This window comes from Oculina patagonica, chromosome 3 (genome assembly GCF_052425735.1).
Source record: "Oculina patagonica isolate OP01 chromosome 3, crgOcupat, whole genome shotgun sequence".
Lineage (NCBI taxonomy): Eukaryota > Metazoa > Cnidaria > Anthozoa > Scleractinia > Oculinidae > Oculina > Oculina patagonica.
Window position 1 is genome coordinate 19,614,294 of NC_135760.1, and position 25,482 is coordinate 19,639,775.

The 25,482-nt window shown below is 35.8% G+C and overlaps 1 protein-coding gene across 6 annotated transcripts in view; it reads left to right on the plus strand.

The window, feature by feature from the left end:
* The window catches only part of LOC144645251 (uncharacterized), a 109,137-nt gene that overhangs the window by 9,340 nt on the left and 74,315 nt on the right, over window positions 1–25,482 (plus strand). For all 6 annotated transcript variants that reach the window (XM_078504737.1, XM_078504736.1, XM_078504738.1 and 3 more), the window contains exons 6-10: window positions 18,479–18,526; window positions 21,295–21,586; window positions 22,958–23,229; window positions 24,327–24,350; window positions 24,550–25,083. In XM_078504737.1, coding sequence (XP_078360863.1) covers window positions 18,479–18,526; window positions 21,295–21,586; window positions 22,958–23,229; window positions 24,327–24,350; window positions 24,550–25,083 — 1,170 coding nt within the window. The remainder of the gene's footprint in view (window positions 1–18,478; window positions 18,527–21,294; window positions 21,587–22,957; window positions 23,230–24,326; window positions 24,351–24,549; window positions 25,084–25,482) is intronic.

The window sequence follows — 25,482 nt, forward strand, 5'->3', positions numbered from 1 at the left end:
GTCTTATCGTTCTTATATTTTTGAATTTTATTGATTACTTTTTTCCTTGTTGAGTTTTTTACAAGATCTATCCATGTATAGCCTAGTGCCTTTGCATCCCTCAGGTAACTTTTTGATAGTTGTTTAAGAGTATTATGGGTTTTTGTTATTGGTTTAGGAGTATTTGAATGAGATTGGTATGTCTTCTTTTTTGGTATTTTACGCGAGGGGGTGGGGCTTTGATTCGGCTTCTGGGGCTCGTGTGCTTTCGGCTCGACCTTTTTGTGCTCGTGTGCTTTTGGTTCGGCTTTTAGTGATAAAATGAGTTTTATAAGGTCGGTTTTAGATAGATTGTTGAGATCGGATTCGTCCATATTAATATTGGTTGAGATATTTTTTTGTGTCATTTTTTATGTACTATATAGAATTACCATTTCTTTAAGTATCTATAGTAAAAAATAATTTTTTAGATTTTTGGTGCGTTTAAAAAAGATAACCAGAAATAAATATATTTTTGGTCACCTAAGGCAACAGATAACAGCAATTCATATATACTGTGCTATACAATATATAATTATATAATTTTTCTTTATATGTTATTCATCAGGTATAATATTAAACCGATCATCATCTTCAAGAGCTTTAATAACAGCATTTTTAATATGCTTTTTGGTCATCATATGACTCCATTTTCCTGCAAGGCAACTGTGATATTCACAAATATTACAATACCAAGGTTTATTAAGCATGTATTTCGTTTTTGATTTAGTAATAGCGTTTTGTCTGTCTTCTTCATTATCGTATTTTTTATTTCTTCCCATTTATTATTTACTATATATATAATTCTTTATATGTTTTTTATAGTGCGTTTAAGTGATAGATATAAACAGATAATTATTTTCTTTATTAATATATATAGAATGAGTGATATTACATTAAATATCAAACACCTACTAGAAGCTGATCAAAGCTCGAATGATATAGCCTTCATTAATAAAATGTATTGTATTCAGAGCATCCTTAAAACAAATATTTGTATTATTAAAATGCTATCTTCAGACCTTAACAGCAGATCTGAAATATCAAATGAAGACAAAATTCATGTACGTTTAGAGTGTATACCTGAAGACCAGAAAAGACGACGTGGAAGACCTCGTAAGAATCAACATTAATACATATTTATTCAGTTTACGGTTTTAGCCATAAGTTATAAATGATTAATGACTAAACCATTGACCGAAAAAACCTGCTGACGCGTCAGCAGGTATTTTAATCTGGTGTGATTTCTATTGACCATCATATTTCAACAAGTAAAAAGTTTATTCTAAAATTTACTGCCAAAAACAGCTGTGCCGTGAAGTTATGTGTGTTATATATATAATGGTTTGTAATTCTGAAATCCACGATGAATTAAAAATTTTAAAAGAACCTATATGCCCTTTATGCGATCAACTATTGATAGAAGATAACAAGGATGCTGAGCTATGCTGTAGTAAGCAGGATATGTCAAATCAAAATGGTATAAATGTTTGTATTAATTGCGGTTTGGTTCATGGTTCTATTTATTACAATGAGTTCATTGATTTTTATGCAAATATGTATAAAATACGCCGAAAATCGGTATATCATCGTAAGTATCATATTAAAAATATGCTAAATAGTATATGCTATGGAAATAGGGTACAATTGACTAGTGATCAAAGGAATCGGATTTATAAAGTGTTTAATATTATCGAATCCGCTATTCCTATTGTAAACAAAGGTAGAAAAAGACTCATATCAACCAAATTCATAATTAAACAGCTTTTTTTGATGATGAATCTACCTTGTGAATTTATCAAAATTAGCACAAGCAAGAAAACGTTAGCCTTTTATCAATTGTATTGGAATGAGATTTTGTCATTAAATTTTGGCGAAATAAATCGGATCATCCAATAAATTTCTTATCATATTTTCGTAGGTACTTGTCGATTATCGGACCGGTATCCGTCACATAATCGTCAATGTTCTTCATTGAAATTATGACGCTAGACGGATTGTAATCACCGCATCTCATCGTGTTTTTAATTGAGTTGAGTAAATGCTGGTAGCTCTGATATGCATATGTACTATTTTGAATTTTTAAATCGAGATTTTGATGATGCATCCAGCCTTGTATTAAAAGCGCTATTGTACTAATTGCAACCAAACTAACACCTCCTGTAGCAATACTTGATGCAAGGGAGCCGGATGCAAAGAGAATAGACAATGAATTCCCTAATAATTTCCATTTTTTGAAACGTTTAACAGCCTGCTTATAAGCCCAACATTTTCGATGATATGTTTGATAATAAGCTTTCAATTCTATAATTTGTTCTTCAGTCAGTTCGCTTGATATATGGTTCCATGTAAATATGCATTTTCGATGTTTAGTCATATATATTAGTTATATATGATTTTTTTGTTTTATCATTTTGTCATTTTAGCATTGCGCTTGTTCTTTATTGTGTAATACAGCTTCCTTATGTTTTGAATTAATCTCTCAATAGAATCAATAATATTGCTAACCAATTTCACTGTTTTCATATAATTTAGTTAGATAATTTATTCGAAGAAAACATTTTTTGTCTTATCTAAAAATTGGATTTTATGATACTCTTTACCATTTATCGGGTATGTATTTTTACTAAAACCGATTCTTTGTATGTAGTAACCTGAAGAAATTTGGAGGCTAGATGCGTTCAGCGTATACCCCGAGAAAATTTTATCGAGACTAATACCATTGTTACAAATACCGATCCGAAATTGACTCCCTATTTTAGTATACCAGAGATTCAAATATTTACCTATATAAGCAGATCTAATTTCCTCATAAGATACATCTAAATCATAATCGATTGATAACTGATTAGACTCTATTTTGAACCATGGGTAATGAAAACTACTCCCATTATTGAAGTTTATTTTAATTCTTTTATTATCACCGGTCTTATAGTCATATTTTAATGCCATATATATAGTCCAGTCATCGGATCCAGTTATATTTTCATTTAAATTAATTTCGAAACCACTCATAAAGCCGTTTTTTGGATTAAAATCTTCTAACAATTTTGTGGGATTAAAGACAAGACCATTATTTAATCCCTGAATTACCGCTCCGTTTGCATCTGCCATGATGAAATTTGATGGATCTAATAAATCAAAAAAGTATTCAAACACTTCATTATAATAACTTTTGGGTTGGAGTGATAATATTTTTGTTTCAAGATAGGCCTTAAGATTATCATTGAAGCTATTCAGTTGTTTATAATTGACGGCTTGGCTATCACTATTTCCCTCTTCAATACCATAAATAGCTTTATTATCCATATTGATCGCTGTGTTGAAATTAATTTGGTCATTAGCTATATAATATATTTGATCATAAATACTTGGTTCGACATTGGATTGATGACCAGATATTCCATAAACAGTGAAATATGTCTGTAGTTTAGGGGCATAAGAGCTTCCTGTTTTATTTTTCATGACTAAATCGAGATACAAGTAATTGTTTCCGATGCTTTGACTTTTTGTGAATTGGCATATCAATCTGACATATTTTTGTGTTTTGAACGTTTTTCTGCTAACGTTATGAATAGTTTCTATGGATGATGTGCCATATATTTCCAAACTGTCAGGGTCAATATCATCACTAACCCACATAATCTCAAGAACAGCAGTATATTGATCATTGGTCAATAAATACAGATTTAGTCCAATTCTTGAACTGTAATAGCCTTTAGAACTGTCAAGCAATAATTTCATGTCAACAACCTTTTTATTTACCTTATGTGGTGAATTTTGAAAGGTTACAACATTCCCCAATTTGACATCATCTTCTTCACTCACTTGTGCATTGGGATCATCCATTATATATTTGAATTTATTTTCACCATTAGCTGATTGAACATGACTTTCACTAACATGATCAAGCATGTATTTTTTGTTTACAGCGTCTGTATCATTTAAGGGTGGTTTCAGATTTGATATGCGATTATCGTTCATATCGAGATTTGCCTGCATTACATTTGTACCATGGATATTGAGCCTATTTTGTATGCTCTGAGCTAAGCCATTACCAACGGATTTAGTTAGAAAAGTACTGCCTACATATACCTTCGAAGCCTTACTCTGAATACTGTTGGCTAAAATAGCTCCTGTCTGTTTTGTCAAAAAAGTACTATTGGCATATGTTAGATCGGCTTTATTAATAAGCTTGTTATTAATCTCAGACCTCACTTGTTCGTCCATTAAATCAACAAACCTCTTGCTAACGATATCGTTATCTTCGAACATTCCCGAAAAATAAGGCTCACTGTTTATGATTCGTCCTTGGCGCAAGTCAAAATCAACCCCATTCTTGGCAACAAACAAGCATTTTTGTTTTACATATGTCTTATTTACGGCCATGGACAAATCATAAGGATATCGATCAGATTCGAAATCAGCATCGGTTAAATCAGTATGCAAATTCACAATGCTTTTTTTAGTCAAATCAAAATTACCTTCATGATCTATTTTAAAGCCTATACCAGATTCGCCCTTTTGGCCTTTTATATTTTGAGAATATTTGGTATGCATAAAATCATTTTCGTCATTAATGTACCCCATTTTCTGTTAATATGTTAGATTAAATCTTCTCATCGAAATTTTTTGTTATGAATTTACGTGGTTTATCAATATATAAAAAGCTGAATGGGTCTTTAGTTGCTTGCTCGTATAGCTCTTTTGGAATACTGTTTTCACGGCATATCAGTGCCCTCTCATTAGCACTTGGGAATTCGTAAATACAGAAATGCGAACAGTTAAGTCTTATGTCTTTTTTCGTTTTAAAATAGCTTTGAGACAAATATATCACGCTACAGTTTTTATGTCTCCCTTGTATAAAATAATCGATTAATGGTTTTTGATTTTTATCACAAACATAATCGTCAAATATCACGAGCTTTTGATTATCATCATTTAGTTTAGAAACAGGAATTATTTGGTCGTTACTAGCTTCAATAATGTTATAACCAGCTTCATCGCTTATTGGTTGGAACACATTGATAAGATTCTGGTATTTAGACTGGTCTAAATTTTTTGCATATAAATATATTTTATCGAAATATAATAAATTGTAAATCATATGCATTAAAGTATTAGTCTTTCCCATATTACTCGGAGCGCAAAGTAGCATACGAAAACATTGATTTGGCATGAAATCGTATACTTGTTTAAAGTTCGAGACTATATCGTCTTCAGTGTCATAATTTGGTATTTTCATATTATATATATCAGTTATATAATATGAAAGACGCCTGAAAGACTAATGAAAGACGCCTGAAAGACTAATGAAAGACTAATGAAAGACTTCTGGAAGACTAATGAAAGACTGATGAAAGACTTCTGGAAGACCGATAATAATCTACACTAATATATATATAAATGAGTCTATTAGCTTGGCAAAAAATTGCTGACCAAAAAGAGGAAGTTGAGAATCAAATCAAGAATATTAATAATCAAATAATGTCTTCAAAATTGCAAGATGAATTAGGACAAATCAAATTCATAAAAATGTTTAAACCAGTAACATCTCGTCTCGACACACAAATTGAAGCAACTAAAAAGTTGGAAAATAAAGGGGTAAGAGAGGGTGATCCTCTTCCAGAATATCCAATTGAACCAGAAGATGGGGGTGATGAAATGCCCAATTTCGAACCACCACCACCAATTGATGAAGATGAAATGCCCAATTTTGAACCACCACCACCAATTGATGAAGATGAAATGCCCAATTTTGAACCACCACCACCAATTGATGAAGATGAAATGCCCAATTTTGAACCACCACCACCAATTGATGAAGATGAAATGCCCAATTTTGAACCGCCACCACCAATTGATGAAGATGAAACAGAAGATGAAGGTGAAATGCCTGATTTTGATTTACCACCCTCAATAGAACGAAAGAGAAAAAAATGGGCTACAACTGCTGATCAAAAGGAGTTAGATCGTCAAAGAGAATCTCTCGCCGAAGAAAGGCGTCAGGTAAGCGTTTTATTAGGCAAACTAAAGAAAAGTGGTAAAAATATGATCAAATCTGGTAAATACAAAGGAAAATCATATAATGACCTGTTGGAAATAGATGAAGATTTTACAAAACAAATTAACAATATTGAAAACCAGTTGTTATTAACTAAGCAAAAAATACAACGTATGGAGTACAAACGGGTTCCTTTTACTGATTCGGATTTACAGGAAAAATCAAAAAAATTAAAAAAGACCCCCCGTAAAACTAAATATAAGAAAAAACCAGCTATAGAAAAATCATTATTTGATAAGATAGAGGGTATGAGGAGGGACACAGCGCCTGATTCTGATAGAGAAGAAGATGAGTGGGAAGGTAGTGGTCTAGCCCATAATTATAAGGCTATTTATTACAGAGACCCTGAAAAACTTATTGAAAAATTGGATTTATGCATCCTTGCTCCTTCTTAATTAAAGACTACTTATTCAAAGTACCATGTGTGTGTTGCTTTGGCAGAGCTCTGTTTGCTGGGACAAAACAAAACTTCCCATTTTGGGATCTTTTTGGCCACAGGTGTGGCCGTTTATTTACATAACAGTGACAGAAAGATCACATTACAAAAACATAAAAAGCATCAACCCAGCAAAGGTGAGGGGAAAACCGCCATACCATTGCAAAGGGTAAACGAAAAAAGGGGAGTGGTGGGAGGGGAAAATTGTCGTCGCTTGTTTAAGACATGTAACGAAAGAGAATTCACCACGCTTGCCTCGATTCTATATAAGGACACATGAAGAATATCCCGTATGGCCGGAAGTAATCCCCAGACCGGAAGTTGGTAAATGCACACGTCGCAAGCTGCATAAAATTATTTATTTCTACAAATAAATAGCATTTATGCATCCTTGCTCCTTCTTAATTAAAGACTACTTATTCAAAGTACCATGTGTGTGTTGCTTTGGCAGAGCTCTGTTTGCTGGGACAAAACAAAACTTCCCATTTTGGGATCTTTTTGGCCACAGGTGTGGCCGTTTATTTACATAACAGTGACAGAAAGATCACATTACAAAAACATAAAAAGCATCAACCCAGCAAAGGTGAGGGGAAAACCGCCACAGCCCGCACGAGGAATGAGTGCAAGGGCACCCCCACCCGAACCAAAGCAACACAAACAAGGAAAACTGAGTCGAAGCAATGATTAAATAAATGGCTAACTAAATAAAATAAGAACTGCCTTGGGTGCTTTACGATCAAAATCAATTCGCCTCATAGGACTGAATAGAGTTATGTATGTTGCACCGCACCTGCAAGTGCAGCATACAGAACATCATTCAAGTAAAAACGACTGTTGCCTTGTGGCTGGCACAATTGAAAACTGTCCGAATCTCAGTACATTGACAGAGCAGAAAGTGCTACCTTATCATCAACACTTGTGCATATCTACCTTTGTAGCATGTTAAACTAGCGCGCCTGCTGCCCGTCAGGAAAACCCCCTTCTGTGAGGGGGAAACCTGAACCCTCCCGAATGCAGAGCCAGGCACATAAACAACCTTGAGGGAGAAAGGTCAACAAAAATACATGAACATGCCATGAACATTAAAGAGGTGCACTGAAGACAATCACAAGGCCATTTGAGGGCTTTAGTGAGGCCAAGATAGGATTATACTTTAAGTAAAACCAACACATGTTCCCGGATCTGACACCGCCATGGCAACAAGGAAAACTCTTAATAAACCATAAAAATTTACATTTCTGCTATTCTTTGAATCAGTGCAAATAGCATATTCCTCAGGCCTTGCACTGACCTCTGGGTTAGAAATTGATGTCAGAAATACAATCCTCAGTGCGTGGCCAAAATGTGGCAGAAATTAGCCAAACAGATTATAATAGCAATGGAAAGTAAAAACTGTAGAGAAACAAGTGAAAGGAAACCAAAATACACATGGAATTGAAATATGAATTTGCCCCAAGTAAGCCAAAACAGCAACGATTTTAAAATAATACAACTGCTGTGATATTGATGTTCAGATAGGTCACCATGGCAATACCAAAATCGTTAACACCTGTCCAACAAATCGGCTAATCTATTAATTATGAATGAGCAACGACTGCAAGTTCTAGCATTGTAGAAAATGTGCAAACTTCCCCTCTGTTGTACTTGCAGGGGTTATTGCCCTTATGCTGTTAGATATGTAGACCTCTCGCATGCATATAAATTACAAAATAAGTATAGGTCCAGGAAACTCCGGGGAGACATCTTATTTCTTGTTTCTCATAATCTTTTAAACCCTTATATTTTTAGATCGAGGTAACATACTAAAAAGTGGTTCCTAAAACTTGGCTCTTGCACAAGTGTTAGGTTCTACAGGTAAACATTACAAAGAATTATTATATAGAGAAGCGAAAGAGGCCAATTGAGTCTAAATTTGGAGCATACTTAAATACGAGCGAGGCTTACCCACTATTAACTGCAGCACACCTGGCCCCTGCACAAGCGTGCTGTCCTACTTGCGTACTAAGTTTACTGATCAATAAAATGTCCAAGAGCAAAGGTTGTCCACTGGCTGATTGTTCCTAAACCTTGGCTCGTGCACAAGTGTTGGGTTCCTCAAGTAAACCTTACAACAAATTATTATATAGAGAAGTGAAAGTGGCCAATTGAGTCTAAATTTGGAGCATTCTCATACGAGCATGTCTCGCACAACATTAACTGCAGCACACCTGGCCCCTGCACAAGTGTGCTTTCTTGCTTGCATACTATGTTTACTGATCAATAAAATGTCCAAGAGCAAAGATTGTCTACTGATTGTTCATCGCCTACATGTGTTCATGAGTTGTACTTCAGAGGTGTTCAAAATGTCTAGGCCTAGGCCGAGTTTCCTGCTTGGAAGGTGTGTCTCCAGTGGGCTGCTCTGGATGCCTGGATGATGAATCTGAATGATTGGAGGCATAAATGATCTGCAACTGTGGTGCTCTTCAATGAATATGAAGGTGAATCATCATAAGCTAGACAGGCTATGGACAACCACCCCTGTACAGGTGACTTCCTGTAGATGGTCGCTTGGATGAGGCAAAGTTGCTGGCCAGCAGGTGCGCCTGTTGAATATAAATAGCATGGCAGAATGTTGAAAGCCCTTTGAGAAATACTGCCTGATCCTATTGATAGCGACTTCTAGGTCCACTGTTACAATTTTGAAAATGTGTTGAAAAATTAAATAAATAAATAATAAATAAATAAATAACCACTAAAATTAAGCCTGTACATGCAGTTGAAAGCTTCAAGGTCAGTACATCAGTTCGTGCATTGGAAGTGCAATGTACTTATAAAAGAGCCTAATTCTGTAGCCTAGATCCTTAGAATTGCAGACAAGAGAGCTTGTGTACAGGATAAGAGCGAAAAATTGACTAATAATAATATAAACAGCGGGACAAAGCCAAACAGCTAATACAGCTAAAAACCACGAGGTAATTGACCTAATGGTGGAAGATATAGCATATCTGAATATAAATTTAAAAGAACAACGACAGCAGTAGCAAACAAATAATGTGAAATAATCAATGCAAGCCGAATTGCGGTAAAATATATTGCTGCAAGGTAGCATTGACATTATAATGGTACTTGTATTAATTGAGAAGAGTCAAAAATGAATAATTGCAAATAATTGTTATCAGGCAGTAAAGGCGGAATGGCCACCTCCGCCAAGAGGTGGAGGAAGAGGAATCCACAGGACATTTACATAGCAAGCATGACAAACATGAAAATACAGGCACTGCACAAAATTCAGTAAAAAACGGCAACATGTTTGGCAAAACCAAAGATGGAGATGCCGCGAGGAACATGCTATAAATGCCGCAGTTAATAGCAAAGCAGTCCTTTAAAAAGCAGGCACTATTACAAGTGCCAACGTAAATGCCTGGTAGATACGACATGTTTGAAGCAGTCTGGTGTTAAGTTCTTCCTAAAAGTTTACGGTAAAGGCCCATGCTTTACGCTGCTCAATTTTAGGTTGGAGAGATGTTTAAGATAATAACTGGTGTACTGAACTGCTGTGAAATGGCCCCGGAGGCGTGTTCGATAAATCCACAGGACATTTACTGACTATAAATATACAGGAATAGCCGATAGGAAATTACCTAAAGGCAAGTTCAAGGGCAATGGGATAAGTTCGAAATTACGGGAAATTCGAAATAACTGAGCTCGTATTAGCGGGGTTGAACAGTACCTTGCACCGACTTGTACGAACATGAACACCCGCTGGGGTTGCGACCAAGGAAAATAGATTAATCCATTATTTGGCAATGAAGGAATATAAGCAGAAAATTTACTGGCAAGCGGAGGCAATTGATATAGGTACTAAAAGTAGAAACAGATCGCCCTTTCGCTAAAAAATTAATATCCGTGAAGAATTATAGCAAAACACGGAGCTAAGCTGAGTTGAACAATGGCGAATTAATGTGCAACGCCCCCTATTATTAAAATGTGCAGAAACTGAACTATTGTGATCAATAGCAAACAATAATCAAGCACTTATCTTGTGAAGAAGAATAGCTCCGGGTATATCGCTCAAGGGATGTCACAGAGCATCAACCATGGAAAAAATTATCTGTATCTTCTTGCCACGTAGAAAATTGTCGTCGCTTGTTTAAGACATGTAACGAAAGAGAATTCACCACGCTTGCCTCGATTCTATATAAGGACACATGAAGAATATCCCGTATGGCCGGAAGTAATCCCCAGACCGGAAGTTGGTAAATGCACACGTCGCAAGCTGCATAAAATTATTTATTTCTACAAATAAATAGCATATAATTTGTGGAAGCATATCCGCTGGAAATATGAGTTATGAATTAAAAAACCAAGGTATTACAATAATAGATGAACTGTTAAGAGTGAAAAGAATTACAAAGCGTCTTTATGAAAAAATTTATAACAACTATTTTATCTAATTTAAATATATATAATGGAAAAACATTTGATACTTAGTTCATTCAGGGCGAAAAGACAAGCCAATAATTATAATCAGAAAGCACATGATTTCACTATTTATCTTGAACAGCCACTTTTCTTGGATCAAAATAAAAATTATGAAATGGCACTGGATGAGATTATAACGATGACATATAGTTGGTACAATATCGCATCCTCATTCACTAATACTAAAATAAGATATCGAAAAACCGTTGGTAGTGATACAAGTTTTAAAAATATTGAATTTCCTAATGGAATGTATTCATATACAGACATTGATACTTTTTTAAAAAATACAACTGGTAAAGATGGTGATAATTATCCATTTTCAGTTACGTTTGATTTATCATTATTTAGAACAATAAAAACCATAAAGCCAAATTATGAATTAGATCTATCTGTATCAGACTTTAATTTGATTCTGGGTTTTGAAAAGAAAATTTTAACTTCAGGGAGTAATATAAGTGACAAAATACCTGATTTAACAAGGAGCGTTGATATGATATGTATTCATTGCGATTTGACTAACAGATCCTTGACAGATGAATCCAGAGATGTATTATTTTGTTTTAGTATCATAGCACAAGGCATTCGTAGATCATTCCCTTTCACTCTTCAACCAAGACGACTGAAATTTTCACCAATTAATAAAAATAGTATTGATTCAATCAGACTATATATAACCGATTCGTATAATCGTCCCATTGATTTAAATGAAATCGATACGGCGTTTCATATCGTTATCAAAGAGGTGAATTAATCTAAACTAATAATATAAAATGAATCGAGTATACGAATGGTCAAAATTTTATAACCCTAAAAAAGGTTTATATCAATATCGCCATAAAGGATCAGGTTTAATAACTAATGATTTATCAAATATCGGACAATATTCTAAAAAAATGATAAAAGATATCAATAAATCACCAATAATCAAAGCACAAAAGAAAAGTTTAAAAACCGTGTTAAATAGAAGTGAAAAAGCTGGTGATCTTATTTTGAAACGATTAGCACAATTGAAGTAAATTATCTAATCTAATAATATAAATGAGTTTCAGAAGCATAGAAAATGTTGAAAAAGTTGATTATCTCAGATTCAATCTGCAAACACCCATTATTCAGCCGGCAAATGGCTTATATCAGGAAAAAACAGGGTATATATTCAATATGACTGATCGTTCTTCTTGGTTCGATTGGTATAACGGATACTTTATCGTCAAATACAAACTTCAAAAAAAGGCTGATGGTACAGCTATCGATGCCAATGCTCTAGAAAAACCTGTGCTAACGTCAACGATAAATGATAGTTCCAGTATTATAAATCACATTATGATAACTTCAGGAGGTAAAAAACCTTACGATGGTAATGACCTGCATAAAATCTGTTTCATAAAAGGATTGCTTGAATTTTCTGATGACTATAGCCGTACAGTAGCTACCAATTTTAATTGGTATCTTGACGATAGAGCTGTATTAGTGGGCAATTTGACAACAGCCCCAAAAGTAGGAGCAATTAAAAGAGGTGAATTGTGCGCACAATCAAAAGACGTATATGCGTGTATTCCGTTGAATAGGTTTTCCATTTTTCAAGAACTACGAGATAAAATGATACCACCTATGCAAATCGAACTAAACATAACACTAAATGATGATAGAGAATTTATTTACAGAGTTGGGGGTGCTGAAACACGATATGTGGTTCTAGATTTTCAGTTATGGTTACCACGTTTGAACTTTACATCAGCAGGACAAAAATTAGTGAATAGTAGTTTTTTAACAGCAACAAAATGGACATACTTAAGAGAATTTATTAAACATTCATCACCAACAACTGCTATTTCTGGGATATATCAAATTACACCAGCTATTAAAAATGCAAAACATGTTTTTGTATATCTGCAAAGAAACAAGTCAAATAATGAATTAGAAAATCCCTTTATTTTTGATACTTTTAAAATAAATGCGGGTGATAATGCATGTACGCTATCTACCTGTCGATTGCAACTTGGGAATTCATATTTTACTCCAGAACTAGAGTATGATTGTGATTTTAAACCAAGATTATATAATGACATTCAAGAATATGCATTCAGAACCAACGACTACAATACAGGAACTCAGTTAAATTTACAAAATTATTCTGAATTATTTCCTGTTATCTATTTCGATTTAAGAAATCATAAGGAATCGGTTACTGATGATCCAAAACAGTTATTGTTTCATTACAGATTGAATGTACAAGCTACTGACGATTATATGATATACGCTGTAGTTCTTTATGAAGAAAAAATTGTAATTGACAAAATTGGGAATGAACTTATTTTTATGTAATATTTAATCTAACACTATTATATATAGAGCAAGACTATGAGCACAAAATATATTTCAACATATATTCCTTTAACAGAAGGCCAAATGAAAAAGCTAGCCAGAGCAATCAAAAATTCAAGTGAAGTGAGTTTATTGATTGATAAGCATCAGATCAAAAAGAAGGGTAATACTGAGTTATACCTTACAAAAAGACAAATAACACGGCATAATAAAGTAAAAAGTGAGGGTAAAGGCATTACATTGAGTTTATCTAAAACACAAATAAGTAAAATGCGAAAGGTGATTGGAAAAGGAATTCAAGTCACTCCCCCTCAAGGAGGGACAGGAATGCAAATAGAATACCCTTATTATTCACCACAAATCATTAGGAAACAAAGATCAAAAAACGGTGGTAAAATTAAACTACCAAGTAAGAAAGATGTATTATCTTACAGATCTCCTCCAGTAATAGGATCATGGGTTGAATATGATAAATTTCTTAGAACAGGTGGATTAGTGCTTCCAAAAAAAAAAATCTTAAAACCGAAAAGAAAGTAAGAAAGCCAACATTCCATAAGAATATACCGATGAGTAATTTTGATCTAATAAAATGGTGCAGACATTTAAGCATCCCAATCAGTGATATTTTGTCAAGGGATAAAAGAGTACCACATAACCATAGACAAGCATTATTTATTTACAATCTTGAACCATCTTATATGAGCGGTAGCCATTGGGTTGCAACTTATGTAAAAGATAAGGTAATCAATTATTTTGATAGTTTTGGTATGCCTCCATTTCAAGAAATAGTCGATCACGCAAAAAAGAAGAATTTAACATTGATACATCAAAACAATCAGATACAGAATATAAATACAACCACATGCGGATACTTCTCTTTATACTTTCTCAACGAAATGAATAAGGGGAATTCGTATTATAATTTATTAGAAGTGTTTGACATATATGACACAATGAATAATGAAAAATTCATTCAACATTATTTCAAAAATATGTAACGTAATATATATACAATGACTAAATCGTATTGTGTACGTGAAAAAATAAAAACTAATTCAGTTCCTAATTCTGAAAAATATATGAGAACAAAAAACAATCGTTTAATACTCAAATCGAAATGCGTTTCTTGTGGTATTACTAAAACCCGTTTTGTTAGTGAGAAAAAGGGGCGTGGAGTAGGTGAAACGATTAACAAAAAGGTCAGCGAAAAGATTCCAGGGTTTCAACAGGCTCAAGACTTAGCATCGGCTATCATGGGTGCTACCGGAGGCGATAAAGATCTATTTAAAAAATATTGGCGCGGTGACTTTGCTAAAGGTATATTTAATAAAAAAAAGCGGGATTCAGACATCTAATTTTTGGAAGCCCGCTGGAGCATATAAAAATGAAAATCTCGACCCCAAATGCAATTTCAGTGAGTATAAAAATGGAAAATGGATAAATCATTATTGCGATTAAATATCTAATCAATATATATAATGTGCCAATCGTATTGTCTATCGTGTAAAAAACAAACCAAATCATTAAACTCTAAAAAGGTAAAAGCTAAAAATGGTCGGCTTATGGAAAAATCAGTTTGTCAAATATGCAGGAAGAAAAAAAGCAAATTTATTAAAGGAGGCGCTCTTGATATACATAAATTGATTGGGAAATTGCCAAAACCAAAAGCCGGCTGGGTACCCCATGGCTATGCCTTTTTGGGTCCTTATAATCCTCTCGAAAAACAAGTGAAATATGATCCAAATACAGGTGAAATACTTCAAATATTTCAAAAACCGACAGGCAGAACGGATGAAATAGCGATGAGGCATGATATTGCATACAGCGTTTGTGGAAATAAAGCAAAATCTAAACAACTAAGTTGCAAGCATAAAGCTGACCAAAAAATGATCCAAGAGCTCGACTCTACCCCTTATTCTCAACGTCAATGGGGTCATACTATCGCTCGTAATGTAATTGCAACCAAGGCTAAAATAGGGCTCGGTGTTAAAAAGCCAAAAAACGGAAAACGGCGTTGAGTAAAAATGATTGGTCTCAACAATTAGCCGATGAGTTACATAAACCAATCAGACGAAAATTTAAAACTAGAAGAGTAATATCAAATGGAATTGACGACATATGGTCTGCTGATTTAGTTTTTATGGATAAACTTTCAAAATGGAATAAAGGTTATAAATATCTATTGACTATAATTGACGTATTCAGTAAATTCGCTTGGGCTATACAATTGAAAGATAAGAAAGGTGCATCAATAACTAGCGCTTTCAACAATATTATCATTAATGACAAGCGTAAACCTGAATATCTCTGGGTTGATAAGGGATCTGAATTTTATAACAAAACGTTCAAGGAATGGCTAAAGCAAAATGATATTAACATGTATTCCACTTTTAATGAAGGTAAAGCTGTCGTTATTGAGAGATTTAATAGAACTTTGAAAAATAAAATGTACAAACAGTTTACTATTCAAGGTAATACACAGTATCTTGAAATACTTCCAAAAATAGTAAAAGAATATAATAATACAAAACATAGCTCTATCAAAATGACACCCACAGAAGCTTCAAAGAAAAAGAATGAAGGAACTGTTTACTTTAACCTATACGGTGATATGGAGCCATTATCAGCTAAACCAAAATTTAAGGTTGGTGACAAGGTCCGAATATCTAAGTTTAAACGAATTGTTTTCGATAAGGGTTATACACCGAATTGGAGTGAAGAAATGTTCGTAATTACTAAGATCCAACATACTAATCCCATTACATACAAAATAAAAGATTTGAATGATGAAGAAATAAAAGGTAGCTTTTATGAACCTGAACTGTTGAAAGCAAAGCAGGATGTATTCAGAATTGATAAAGTGATCCGTAGAGACTACAAAAAGAAACAGGCTCTTGTCAAATGGAAAGGATATAATGATGATTTTAATAGTTGGATACCAATGAAGGATCTACAACATATATAAACGCACTATTAATGATATAAGAAATTAATGTATTGTGTTATTAATATATAACAATTGATGTTTTGGAATGATAATATTGTTAATGGCCGATACCAGAGATGGTTTACCAAAGAAGACAAAATGAAAGCTATAAGGCGCACAAAAGCCCGTTATATGCGAAATACACGATGGTTTTGTGAGCAATGTAAAAAAGAGTACAGTCTGGGTAGCAAGTGGACCCATATAAGATAATCCCATTCGAACGCACTGTAAAAAAAGTTTGAAAAAAGAGTATAAGAAGTTTTTTTTATTTTGAACCTAGGGTTGAGTTAGGGTTGGTTTTTCAGGCTTGTGTCAGTTGTTAAGATAAGGAGCAAATATAATATTTTATTATATTTGATCATAAGTTTCATGCATTTTATAAATAAAATACTATGAAACGCTCCGCTTGTAATCTAGGTTAGGTCCAGCGCAAAAATTCAGTTTTAGATCAAGCGCAAAAATTCAGCACTGGAAGTAGTATGTACTAAATCTCTGTGGCAAAAATTTTTGCCTCAGAGTGTAGTACATTACTACTTTAGTGCACAGTTTGTAAACTTTCGCTTTGAAAATAAACTTACCCTCACCTTGTCTACACTGTCTACAGCATACTAGTACTGTATTAACTCTGAACTTCATATTTTAAAATAAAATGTATGAACGTGTAACTTGTCACGCAAAGACAGCTGGAAAGGAATATACCATGCTGGTAGGCTGCACCGCTAATTGTAGCTGTATTCGAGCTATATAAAAGACAGCTAGAAACGAATTAATACTAGTAACATCACAATGGGAAAGAAACTTATTCAGTGGTGCACACCGTCGAAAACAAAGAAATATTAAAGGAAGTTCTCATTCACCAGATTCACTGCATCAGATGCAACATTCGTCAGTTCGTGTTTAAATGCGTGGCGACCAGTTTGTTTACTAGTTATTAAAAAATAATACGGTCTTCATTTAATAAACAGTTCATCCTTAAATTTCAGCTTTTCTACGACTGACAGGTAGGTACTATAGTATAAGCCCCGCTAAAATAGCTGGAAAGGGAAAGTTTTTTGAAAAATGAATTTTTGACTGCCAGACGCGCTGGCGCCACATGTTTATTTTGTGAAGATTAATTAAACGCCGTGAAAAATAGAATTTGATGTCCAGCGAGCCACTGCATCTTCGGCTACGCAGTCCTCAGTGAATCCTCCAACTTCACAAATTTCTAAAACTTTAAGAAAACGAACTTTCGCAGAATCAAAAATTGGTCCTTATCGATCTTCCGATCTTGTTGTGAAGACACTGAAATTCGACGAGTGTTCATGCGTGAAGGGATGACTGACGAATGATAATAATTATTTGTAAACTTTCGCTTTCAAAATGAACTTTGCGTTACGTTCAACGCCGTCTTTCTGTTGTTGTACGCCGGTGCGCGTGCGATTATTTATAATTTCTGAATTTTGCATATTTAACTCAGGGTGACACAACAAGTTTGTTAAGAGTTAGTTGTTCCAGTGTTTAATTTGGGTGAAAGTGGTTAAAGAACCACTGTCTTGTCACTAATAAATATATCACATTGAGTTCTTATAAGGTCAATAGATTCTGTCTTTTTCGTTGTTGTTAAAACGCTACCATTGTGACAATGATTCCAAATACAACTAACCGTAACCAGTGAGATAACGCCACTAAAAGAATCACATTGAGTTCATTGAGATTTTTTTATAATGTTAAGAGTTACTGTTTTTTATCAAAGAGACAATCATGTCAGACATTACGTTAACTTTATACTAGTAATTAAATTATGTTTGCTGTCTTTGATTTCAACATAACATTGATCAGTAAAATTATCAGGATTGAATTAACACAAAGTGACTACAATATAGTGCAATTATTAACCTGCACACAAGTGACAGACAATAAAAGACGTTGGATTTCAATCTCGACTCACTTGTCTTTCATCAACATGTTCCCTAAGACTTTGCTCTAGCAGCAAAACACATGGACCCATTGGGGCCCTATTTTTTCATCTGTGCCTTCATTTTTGTAAAATAAGAAACAATTGAAAATTTTTGGCTAAATACGTTCTAATGTAAAGGGAGTTTAAAATGAAAATTTTATCATAACGGGTTCTTGTTTATTGTATTATTTTTGTACTATTTTTCATTGTTCAGTTAATGACTTAACACTGTTTTCCTTTTGTGTATAGTTGTCATCCCTCCTACCATTCCAACGACAAAACCAACAAAACCACCAGGTAGGTGACTGAATGTCTCGTACATTTTTAGGTTTAGAATACAAAGGGTTCCAGTTTTGGTAAAACAAGTTGCCTCAAAAAGGGTTATTGAAATTGCCGCTAAATTGCAAGTCATTACACTTTGTATACATCAAATTGAAGAAACGTTGACTTTTTGAAAAGCATAAAACATGAACGATAAGACCGAATGTGATTCTCGGTAGACAACATTGATGAGCTTAGTAATATTCCATTTATTAATAATCAATATATTTTCTTCTTTTAGAGCTTTAAGAGAATGATCTATGCAACCTGTCTAACAGACCATTTTCAAATTCTCGGTATTGGACTGGAACTAGCTTGCAATGGAGGCTAATGTGGGGGAATATCATTTACAAGTGCTTCACGTAATTTGCATTTGAAAAGATTACCTGCATTAGCCTCCATTGCAAGCTAGTTCCAGTCCAATACCGAGAATACGAAAATGGTCTATTATAATTCGATATAACGGTCATTGATCGTCTTTCTGTCACAGACTATGATTATTTTTCCCCGTTTCCCAGTCAACATTTGGGTCGCATCGTTTACGTTTTATGCTTTTCACGGGTCAACGTTTCTTCAATCAGGTGCCGTATATAAATATCATTTACAAGTGCTTCACGTAATTTGCATTTGAAAAGATTACCTGCATTAGCCTCCATTGCAAGCTAGTTCCAGTCCAATACCGAGAATACGAAAATGGTCTATTATAATTCGATATAACGGTCATTGATCTTCTTTCTGTCACAGACTATGATTATTTTTCCCCGTTTCCCAGTCAACATTTGGGTCGCATCGTTTACGTTTTATGCTTTTCACGGGTCAACGTTTCTTCAATCAGGTGCCGTATATAAAGAGAAGTTGGTCATACCGACATGAAAAACAGCATGCTTAGATCATCGAGATTGTCAATTTTAGGCCGGCCTCGACGTTAACTTAAGTGTGATATTTAATATAAAGAAAAATCATCACCTTGCTTGATGTAAATACGCTCGTTCTGCTATTGGGTGTCAAAAAGGTACATTTTTTATGGTTGTGTATTTTTTGTAATCTAGTATTAGAGGGACTGTGTCACGGATTTTAGCCAAATTTAGGCATGGGAAATGATCATCTAATTCGTTGAAATATAAAAATAACCACTTAAAACAGTGAAGGAACATTTCAATAACACACCAAATACAGAAGGAGGTACGGATGGCCAAAAGCGACGAAGGTTGAAACGGATTGCGATATGGGGTTTTAAAATATTGTTGGGCTGAACAGCTTTCAAAGTTAATCTTGTTTGATGTAATGTATATGAAATGATTCATATATGAACTGCGGATGTATATGAGAGTGATAAATGATCGTCGCAGTGAATTTCCAATTTAAGCAATTGGAATAAAGAAGCCTGAAAAAAATTCAGGGCTTCAACGGGATTCGAACCCGTGACCTCCGCGTTACCGGTGCGATGCTCTACCAACTGAGCTATTGAAGCCACACATTGGGAGCGAGGTCAATTGTGAGTTCATATTTTCCCGTGAGAGGAGTGAAATGATGTAATGTATATGAAATGATTCATATATGAACTGCGGATGTATATGAGAGTGATAAATGATCGTCGCAGTGAATTTCCAATTTAAGCAATTGGAATAAAGAAGCCTGAAAAAAATTCAGGGCTTCAACGGGATTCGAACCCGTGACCTCCGCGTTACCGGTGCGATGCTCTACCAACTGAGCTATTGAAGCCACACATTGGGAGCGAGGTCAATTGTGAGTTCATATTTTCCCGTGAGAGGAGTGAAATGATGTAATGTATATGAAATGATTCATATATGAACTGCGGATGTATATGAGAGTGATAAATGATCGTCGCAGTGAATTTCCAATTTAAGCAATTGGAATAAAGAAGCCTGAAAAAAATTCAGGGCTTCAACGGGATTCGAACCCGTGACCTCCGCGTTACCGGTGCGATGCTCTACCAACTGAGCTATTGAAGCCACACATGAGAGAGTTCCCGTGAGAGGAGTGAGAAAATATGAACTCACAATTGACCTCGCTCCCAATGTGTGGCTTCAATAGCTCAGTTGGTAGAGCATCGCACCGGTAACGCGGAGGTCACGGGTTCGAATCCCGTTGAAGCCCTGAATTTTTTTCAGGCTTCTTTATTCCAATTGCTTAAATTGGAAATTCACTGCGACGATCATTTATCACTCTCATATACATCCGCAGTTCATATATGAATCATTTCATATACATTACATCATTTCACTCCTCTCACGGGAAAATATGAACTCACAATTGACCTCGCTCCCAATGTGTGGCTTCAATAGCTCAGTTGGTAGAGCATCGCACCGGTAACGCGGAGGTCACGGGTTCGAATCCCGTTGAAGCCCTGAATTTTTTTCAGGCTTCTTTATTCCAATTGCTTAAATTGGAAATTCACTGCGACGATCATTTATCACTCTCTTAATCTTGTTTGTTTTTAACTTTAAATTAAAACGCGCGGGAGTCAGATTTGGTTGCAATGAAGCTATGGTTTTGTCATTTAGATCCATAGAAGTAATTTCTTTGCAAGAATTAAGTTTCATAGCTAGTATTAGGCAAAACGTGATAAAATAAACTCAACTCAGCCATGACACAGTTCTTTTAAGTACATCCGAACACTTACACTTCCTAGCCAAGTCACTTTATAGGGTTACTTCATGCTAGCGCTGGTTACATATGGTTCCCCTTTAACGGAGATAAACTAAGTGTTGTACTTTTTTCAGTTTGTCGCGTGAGGGTCGATCTGGGATTCCTCGTGGATGGATCCGGAAGCATACAGGCTCGAGGAAAAACAAACTTTATGCAAGTCCTCGATTTCGTCAAAACTCTCATCAGTTTCTTCCCGATCTCCGCAAGGCAGACAAGGGTCGGTATGGTGGTCTTCTCTAGTCGACCATACCCTATCTTTCCCTTTAACCGATATTACGCAACAAAAAGTGTCATCAAGGCAGTTGATCGTGTAAGATATCCATATGGAGGAACCAGGCTTGGTCGAGCGCTCAGATATGTTTCAAGGTATGTTTATATTTTCGCTTGGGAATAGTAAAATTGTAGTTTGTGCTTAGGCGCGAAGACAAAACCTTTTTTTTGAGAGAGAGAACACAACACTATCATAAAGTATATCGTGTTAACTCGAATAACCGCCGCGGCGCTTATTAAATTTTTCGTGTCTCAAATGCGGCGCTTATTTAAAAATTGGACGCGAAAAAGAATTTGTTTCTTTTAATGTTACGGTATACAGTCATAGCTCTCTTAAAGGACACTTTTGTAAGCGGACAGCTCTACTTACGGCCGCCTGGTTTGAAATCCCGTTTTAACTCCCACACAAACTCTGTATTTTTACATTCTCGTAAGCGGACATTCCCGTAAGCGGCCGCGGACACTTTCAGAGATAACAAGTTAGACTTTTTCTTTGTTTACAAGCTCCCGTAAGCGGACACCCCCCAAAAAATCCTATTAACAACCTCTCTATCTTGTTTTTATCATTCAACTTCACATCGATCGCCGTTCGTCACAATGATTTTACAGTTATTACAGTACCATATTTAAGTGTTTGTTTGTCGTCATCCACGACCGTCCGGTTATTGTTAGCTTGGCAAGCTCCCGTAAGCGGCAATCTATCCCCTACACCTCTAGTGGCCGCTTACGAGAACCATTCTCGTAAGCGACCAGCTCCAGTTACGGACACTTTTTTCGCGTCCCGAGGGTGTCCGCTTACGAGAGCTTAGACTGTAATTTCTATCTGTACGAAGTAAACGCTGAGAACTTGCACAGGTAACAGAAAAAGGCCGAGAGAAGTTTGGCATGATGTGCCGCCAAAAGCCCATGGCCTTCACAACAGAACTATATTGCAAGAATTTTGGATAGAGAACATAATTAATGGGCGAGCGGTGAAACCTGATCACTTTGAATCGAAGAACATCGCTTTTGATGGAAAGAAATTTCCAATGCTGTTTAAGAGTTGTTGTAGTGGATTTTTAGTTCTACGGAATTCCTCGAATAAGTGCCCCGTCGTGACTGCGGCGCTTAATCAGGGGCGGCGTTTATTAACTTTTCTCATAGTTAGTAGAGGGGACTGGTTAGGAAAACCGGCACACTTCAAAGGGCAAAACAATAGCTTTTCTGTATCAAATGCGGCGCTAATTCGAGGGCGCTTCTTATTCGAGTAAATACGGTGATTAAAATCAAAAACGTTAAATGAAAAGTGTCAAATATTTAAGCTCATTCCAGACGTTTCGTTCTCAGTCCTTCCACCACGTGCGAATTGTGCCAACAAAGTACTTTGGCTTTGTGTCAACTTAGAAACGCAGCGAGAAAAAGAAAACTTAACTTCAAGTAAAATTATCTGCTACATTTCTTACTACGTTACATATTTGACCTCTTTAGGTACTTATTCGGCCGAGGCAGGACAAGAGGCAGAAAACCAGTTCTTGTTATAATCACGGACGGCATTTCGCAAGATAATGTAGTCGTACCCGCCAGCAGTTTGAAGCAAAAGGGAGTAGAAGTCTTTTCCTTAGGGATTGGAAACAAGTTTAGAAGACTTCAGTTGCAACAGATGGCGTCCAGTCCGGCGCATGTGTTCACGGCCGGGTTCAGAAGACTGAGTACTGTACTTGGCGCCATTAAGAACAAGGCTTGCCTACCGTTTGTGCCACGTAAGTAATTTTTAGTATGTTCAAAAGCAGTTCAACTCCTAAAGTTTGCGCGAACGAAAGAGGCCTACTGAGCCAGTTGCAGCTATACATCCATCCATTGACTTACGAAACTGCGGCGATGTACGTTTAACGCTTATGATATAAATTAAAGCCTACTCTCAGGGATTTTATGTGGCCCACGGAGCCACAGCTGCGCAGTTGTAATTTTCTATACACTCCCAAAACTATAAGGATGCATGTTAAGGATAGCCAATAAAAGCGTCAATTATATTATTCATTTTCCTTAAACTTAAAATAATGTATAAATGCCGTAATGTTTCGATTTTTCGCCCTCCTAATAAACGCCCCCTATCGGGTCATTTGGCGGCAGCTCTCAAAAGGTTTCACATAAATGGTTCGCTACCCTTCAAGGGGACCATATAACAAACAACAAGAACAATGTCCCTAGACCCAAAAACATTAGCAATTGCTATACGTACTCTAGAGGACCAGTAGAAGTACAAGCTTACGAGAGCTCCTACTCTACTGCCTCTTTCTAATGACCACCCCCGCCCCCCTTGAATGTGTTTTTGCAAATAGCGCCCCTATACCCATAAACGCTTCTATGATTACGCGTCCTGCTTTCAATAAGCGCCCCCAATATTAATATGTTATAGCGCCATCATGCAAACAACATTGAGATCATCCATAGTTTATATTCCTTCCCAAACTCATTCCCAAAATTATGCCTGCGTTACAAACAAACTGAACTTCTAGTTGTCTCGACTGTCATTTTTATGCGAGCGGTACAGTTCTTTCAAACGAAGGTACTTTCTTTCTTTGTTTATACATTCAAATGTTTATGTCTAAAAAACAAGGTCTCTGTCCCCAATAAGCGCCCTTCTTTGAGCTCCCAAAATAAAATAAGCACCCTGGGCGCTAAATTGAATCATTATTTTATAGGTTGATATTTTAACGTATAAGGTTATGTTTACCCACGTATGGCGTGCTCAAAATAGCTAGTTGCAATACCAAGAAACGACTAGAAATAACACTGTTCCTTCCGGATCGCTTTTTTTATTTTAAAGCATAATATTTTTCTTTCCTTTTACTTCTAGCGACAAAGAGACCTACACCGCCAGGTAAGCTGCGTAAAGATCAGGGGTTGTAAAAAATTATTTTTAACTGAAACGTTTTAAAAAAATTGCAAAAAATGTACAAAGTATTGGAACGGTTTGAAATTGCATGTTATTCTCCAAAAGAAAGTGCGCCTCTTTTGAGTGATATCCAGAAATGCTTTGTACTAAATACTCACTGCATACTTTTATTTCTTTATTTCAGCCTGCAACTTGGCAATTGATATAGGTTTTGTCCTTGACGCTTCTGGAAGACGTGGACAATACAACTTCAGGAGAATCAAACAGTTTGTGGGACTTATTAGCCGCTCATTTTCGATCTCTCGAAGCCGAGCTCGTGTGGGAATCATCGTGTACGGATCAACCGCTCGGATGCAATTCGGGCTCAACTCGTACACCAATCCACGCAGCCTGAATCGTGCTATCAAGAGATTGCGTTACACCCGTGGATCGAGGCGAACTGGAAAAGCGTTGCAGCTTGTAGTTGGAGGACTTTTTAGACGCAGCCGAAAGAAGAGGGTGTTGATAGTATTGACAAATGGGCCAGCCTACGATAGCGTGAGAATACCCAGCCTTCAAATTCACAGGGCGGGAATTGAAGTATTTGCTGTTGGTGTTGGGACTCGAGTTAGGAACAGCGAGCTGAGTGCAATAGCGACTGATCCTCGACACATTTACATGGTCAATTTCAAGTCGCTTAATGGTATCGCAAAGAGTATTGTCAGGAAAGCTTGCAAAGGTATTTAGCATTGTTTGTTTTTGTTGTTGTTGTTGTTGTTGTTGTGTCTTCTATTTGATGGTTGCTACCTTGCCTAGTTCCTGTGCGGCTTTTTCCCAGGCCTTCACGGTATTGTTGACGTCACTACTCGTTTTGGTGACGTATCCGGGGCGTGACCCGAAACGGTTGACAACGAAGAAAATAAAGGCCTAGGAACTAGGCAAGTTGCTACCGCCGAGTCTCTGTGACTTTCGTCCTAAGAAGACACTATGGCTGATACTGAAGAAGGGCGGTGAAGCCACCAAGCTAATCGTTGCCTAACTATTGGATAACTTCGAAAAGTTGTATCTTTTGTTTAGAGACTTCTTTTCATTTCTTTGATTTCTCGAAGCCGGTATACAGAGTGCCATTTTATTCTGA